Genomic DNA, 6,154 nt, shown 5'->3' with positions numbered 1-6,154 from the left:
GCAAAGTCCGTTTAATTCCCACAACGATTGCATCTTCGTCCGTGCACGTGAAACGTTAGATACTTTTTCTCGTATCGCGATGTGCTTGGAATATCGTATTTTACAAACGTTAGGGTTTAGATGGAAATTATATTCTCATCTGCATCGAATTTAAATATTTTTAAAAAAACTACGTACTCTTTCTACAAAATATCTTTTGCGAGACGCGAGAATGAAATATTTGACGCGCGCAAAAATTACCTTTCGAAATACCGATGTTAATATTCCATGACAGTTTTTAATGAATTACTCTTTTATTTTACAGATTGATTAATGCACTCCGCTGCTGCACATCGACCGGTGAGTTCTTGCTTTGCTTGTATTAATTAGCTATCATCTTAAAACAATGAATCTACAAAAGAACGTTATACATAAAAATAATGTTCTAAAAATCCATTGCTTTAAGAGTAATTTAAAAGCAGATTAATTCTGCACGCACAAAACTCGTCTGTTTATTCATTCTTTCGACGGAACGGATTTTGTCTTGAAAAACGAAATGGCAATTAGAAGATTCGTTAGTATCATCGTAAATTTGTAGAATGTATGCGTTAGCAAAGGATGGACAAACGGACGACAGGATCTCTATCACGTAAATGACATTGATTTTATGTCGGAAAGAAAAGCGGAAGCTCACACTTTGAAATCGTGTGTTTCCAGCACCAAATATCCAATAAATTACGTTCTTACAATTACATTGCGAAATTCAGCGACGTTTGAAGTTTAATCTATTTCAAGTCGAAAGTACTACGGGAAAAAAGACAGTTAGCAACCGACTTTGAGGCCCACAATTAGTGATCGGATTATTTGGATTGTTCGTAACTCTAATATTTTACGAAATTTACCCCGCGTGGCTAAAAATCGCAATTAGCTATTCCATCTATATCCAAGATTTTTAAGTAACACTAATCAATTTTCTCAATTAGTTCTGTTGATATTCAGTAACGCAGAGATAATTTTCACTTAAGAGGCACTAACCGAAATGTTCAGTTGCTTAACTAAAAAAGAAACGGTCAAAATTTTTCCCAGAGTAAACTTACGAACAATCCAAATAATTCGATTACTAATTGTGGATCACAAAATGAGTTGATGCCTTTATTTTCCCAGAGCAGGTGATTCTGTATAAATACGGTAGACACAAAATGATATGACGCGATACGGAAAAACTGCGGTTATTCCAAAGTATAAAATAATCACGCTGATTAATCGGCACAATAAATTACCGAATCGTCGACTTGACGAAACTTATCGCATCTTATACTCCGGAAGTGCGCGTCTGTATAGGTTTGCAAATACTTTAGATGGTCTACCAGCTGTTGAAAATCAGCGGATTAAACATAAACGTATATCGATTAACGCATAATAATAATTCGTAAAGTACGCTGCTATAACTATATTACTATATCGTATTGCGATAGAGATACATCTAATAAGTTAATTTAACGTTACGAATTAAGGGGGGGACGATAAGTCGAATGGACGACTCAAAGAACCGAAAGGTTGCAATCGACTAACGTTTAACTTATGCCAATCTACTGGCGGTACGTGTGCGGCTTCTCTAATTCGTTATAAACTTTCTTGCCACCTTGAAACATTGCACAAACGACTCCCCTTTCTGTAGGATTCTTAAATGCGACATTTAGGATGACTTATCGTATTTAAATCGTTTTCATTGCTTGCTGTATTCAGCGAGTAATTTTATCTTTTCGAGTATCTCACCCGATACACTCTTGAGACTAGAATTGAGAGACGACTATACAGGCCTATCTCAACTCGTTTTGCCATTTATTTACGTTGCTTTGCATAGGAAACCAGATGAGACTAAGAAAATAACGAAAAGTATACAATTGTCACATCAAAAAGCATGTAACCATTTCGATATATTCTGAAGTCTCTCGCATCCTGTCTTTTCTCGGAGCTTCTCCTCTTCCCTTCTATCTTCCCTGCAGGACTTGTTAAAGCATTCTCGTAACATTCTGCCATTTGGTCCAGGTAGACTAATAGTAGATTCGTCGATAGATTCGCGAAATGTTGCTAGATCGGTTCTGGAAGGCGAATCGACTTCATCGGGGCATAAAAGTCCAGTCTCCACCGTGTCTTCTGTCTTCTCTCGACCCATTGTACTTACAAAATATGATCTTAAACTTAACAACGAACTGTAAATCCAGCTATGATCTTTAATATCTCAGTATGGTCAAGTTGTACGTAAAAATTCCCATTAATTCAGAAGATTGTGAAGTAAAAAATATTTATTCGAAAACAATATATTGTAATATGTTATATTACATTTGCATACTTTTTTATCACTTCTCTATAATATTCGAATACATATTTACTGACTTGCCTACACTTATCCATAGAAGCCAAGAACTCGCTTTGAGAAAATCGGCCAATGCTATGACAGCATACAATATCTTTGTTAATACTGTCAAAAGCATACGTAAATTCCGCTTTTGCATTCTGTAAAGAAATTATCAGAAGTATTATCTTTGAAACATAACAGATACTCTATTATTTAATACTATTTATAAATACTTTTAACTGCGAGCCATCTGGATTGATGATTATTTCTCCCGTTTCTTTTTCCATCATACAATTCACTGCTGCGACGGTGTATTTCATGGAAAGTCCCGAGTTAATTAGCGCCAAACATGCCGCATTAATGGCACAAGCTAGTAGCTAAAATTTTATTTTATTTATACGCTATTCAAATTTACGCAAAAGGATTAACATACAACACAAAGTGAAATCTCACCCCGCCGGAGTCTTGCATCTCTTGCAGATTAATGCACACCATGGTGTTAGGATGTAACGAAACTAATATAGCGGATTCACAAGTCTCTTTTATATATGTCTCAATTAATCTGTCGTCCACCTCTGAAACAATTGACAGACAGTTATACAGAGCCAAAGCAAAGCTGACAGCTAGTAAATTTATTTTTGATAAACTCACTCGCTGGTCCTTTGAGAGGAGTGTATGTAACTTCAATAGAAACCTTATCATATGCCATTTTTTGGCTTCGTGCTTCCAAGGGTCCGTTTATCCCCGCAATAGTTGTAGTGTCACCTGCGAGTAGAAAAATAGTGAAATTATCAACGGAAAGAAAAATTATTTGACGACTTTAAACTAAGTAATTCAATTTAATAAATCATCCCAGCGTTTCGACCATCCGGATTGTGGTCTTTTTCAAGGAGATATCTACAATTTTGAAGAAACTTAATATCTATAAGCCGTTCGTGTAATATCCTGTCACTCTGTTGTGGGATCTCAAAAATTGTAGATATCTCCTTGAAAAGGACCACAATCCGGACGGTCAAAAGAATGATTTATTAAATTAAACCACTTAGCCAGTTTAAAGTCGTGAAATAATTTTTCTTCCCGTTGTTAATCAATTGCTGGCGATAATTTTCTTGTTAATTAAATTCTTTCTTTAGTAATAAAATATTGTTTAAAACGTTCACTTCTCACCTTGCATAAACATCACGGAGCCATCTGATCGTGACAGTAAATTAATTTCACAATTTATCGGTCGTAGTATACAATCAATTTCAGTAGCTTCTTCAGTCATCTCGTCTAGATTATACTGATTATCTACTCGTATAATAATGAACAAGACAATAGTAAGAGGTTAGAAATACAAGTACACATACACAACAGATGTAAGACCAGAGAGAAGCCTGAGAGAACTGAAACTACTGAAAGCTGTCGCAGTTTTACGTGATTCTCGATCGCGATATGCCCTCTGTGGACATTGATAACATGGACATGAACTACGTAGCCAGTGTCCATGTTTGAGCCAAGCGGATAACGCAGATGTACAAGGTTTTGGTTGTGTTCCGAGCTGGATGCATGAATGTCGATAAAAATAGTTATTGATATTTCGTTATGCAAGCGAACGGACCAACTTGTAAAAGCCCTCCACCAACCCCCGCCGAATTTTTCTCGGCGGTTTTCTTTACTTTGCAATAATTGATTTTATATTTTTATCATTTATTTTTTAAACATATAATATACATGCAATAATACATAACTCTAACGATGTAAAACATTAATAATGCTACGCACGAAGCTGTGGCTGTTGTGTAACATTTTTTATTAATGCACTAATGAAAAATCAAATTGTGAAGGTAAATCTATAAGAAAATATCAATATAAAATATCAATAAATAAAATATCAATATACACTGATAATTGGCGATAAAAAATTATTCGCTAGAAAATTATTTAAACATTTTTATTTGTACAAGATTGCTCAGTTTAGATTACCCAAGATTCCCCATCGGGCAATCATTATGATCGCATTCTCGTAAAAATAAACTTTGCATTTTTTAAATAACTAAAATGCCTCATTCTTGGATTTGACTTGAAATGTTATCCGATAAAAACAAACTAACCTTGTAGAGACCCGAATATAGCAGAACGAAACTAATATAGCAGATTCACAAGTCTCTTTTATATACATATGTACTTATCAAAGAATAAAATGTGACGATTAATGATAAAAAATCAAACTTTAATAAATGCTATACAGTCTAACATAGCTTGTCAGCAACATCTTATACATATTTACTAGTTATACGTTTAATTTGTATTTCACATTTTACTTTTTATTCCATATGTAAGTTTCATGATAAGAGCATACATACTCAACATAGACAGCTGCGGGATGCGAAACGAAAAAGATTTGTTTTCGGCTCGTGTCGCTACGTCGATTTTTCGCCGAGTTATAGCGTTTTAAAAATCGGGCGCGCGCGCACCCATTCATGGGAGAAGGCCACGTGAGTTTTACGCGAGTATTACGCGAGCGTACTACGTCCCCAAAAAACTGGCATAAAACATACGGGGCACAGATGTTCGGTAGTAAACATCGCGGCGCGAGACGCCGCGCCAGACGCCGCGTCGTCTGCTGCTGCTGTCTCAAGATTAAGATCGCGAGTCGATAAAATCGTCAATAACTTTGCACAGAAAAATCGTAGCGAGATGAACTTGGTCTCGTTGGAAAGCTAAGATTTCAGCGCTTCTAACGAGCCAAGAATGGCTTATCTCGGATCATTAGTTTACGATATATAATTAATTATTTCCGAAAAAATAATATTAATTTTCTTCCGGGATCGAGATTTTGAATTAATCTTGCGATTGGAATCGGCGGGGGTAGTGGAGGGCCTCTACAAGGTTGGTTGGTTTTTATCGGGCAACATTTTAATTCAAATCTAAAAGAGAGACATTATTTCATTTATAAAATAATGCAAGGTTTATTTTTACGACAATGCATAATCATTATCCGACGTAAATGGAGTAATCTTTTACAAACGAATATTTAAATAATTTTCTAGCGAATATCTGGGTAGCCCCTCAAGAGTTCTAAAGGAAATCCTAATGGCAAAATTAAATATTTCCAATACTTTTAGTGTTATCGCTGATTTCGAGATTTCATTTTGTGAAGTTATCATCCCCAAGTTTCAAATTTAACTTTTTTGGGTTAATTCGCTAGAACTATTTTTAAAATTGATAAGGAACTCTAGAACTCTTCGCGGTGCATTCAAAACTGAAAAAAAAGATGTTTTGAAACATGAGGTGCCAACTTCACAGAGGTAGAGAATTGCCAATTAAAATCGTCGAGGGCATGGTGGAGAGCCTCTTATACAAGTTGATCTGTTTTAAAATATACATGTATACTATGTACATATAGCGAAGATGAAATACGAGTCTTAATAATTATCAGTAATTATCATTATTAATTGCTTATAATTTGTTGAGCTCGAAAAATATTAATATTAAAAACATTAGAACTGCTTCCGCCCATTATCTAATTTTTTTCCCTCGAGAAATGATGTTCCGCTAAAAAACTATTACAAAATTTGTTTTATTGTAAAATGAGGCACACATTAAAATATTAGTTAAAGTCATATGCAGGATGAATTGATACCGACTCATCAATTGTGAACGGTTACAAACCACAAAGTGTTTTACTAATTAAAAAACGGATGTGGCTACATAGTTCCCATAGTCCATGGTAAAATGGATGTGATGGCGTTGCGAATCAGCATGATTTCAGAACTACCTAGCTCGTCGGCAAAACTACTGCCTTCTCTCTTATAGCTGCATTCCGCAGAGAAA

The 6,154-nt window shown here is 35.2% G+C and overlaps 1 protein-coding gene across 1 annotated transcript; it reads right to left on the bottom strand.

The window, feature by feature from the left end:
- Positions 1-2,206: 2,206 nt before the first annotated feature.
- Positions 2,207-3,783, bottom strand: LOC105567705 (exosome complex component RRP46). Its single transcript, XM_012022780.1, has 5 exons — positions 3,506-3,783; positions 2,990-3,103; positions 2,792-2,913; positions 2,572-2,715; positions 2,207-2,496 (listed from the first exon to the last, which is right to left on the bottom strand). The coding sequence occupies exons 1-5, from the start codon at positions 3,603-3,605 to the stop codon at positions 2,314-2,316; spliced, it is 663 nt and encodes a 220-aa protein (XP_011878170.1). The 5' UTR covers positions 3,606-3,783; the 3' UTR covers positions 2,207-2,313.
- Positions 3,784-6,154: the final 2,371 nt, after the last annotated feature.

This window comes from Vollenhovia emeryi, unplaced genomic scaffold, assembly GCF_000949405.1.
Source record: "Vollenhovia emeryi isolate VEMERY1.0 unplaced genomic scaffold, V.emery_V1.0 DF939135.1, whole genome shotgun sequence".
Lineage (NCBI taxonomy): Eukaryota > Metazoa > Arthropoda > Insecta > Hymenoptera > Formicidae > Vollenhovia > Vollenhovia emeryi.
The sequence above is the reverse complement of the archived record's forward strand: the minus strand, read 5'-3'. Positions and strand labels throughout refer to the sequence as shown.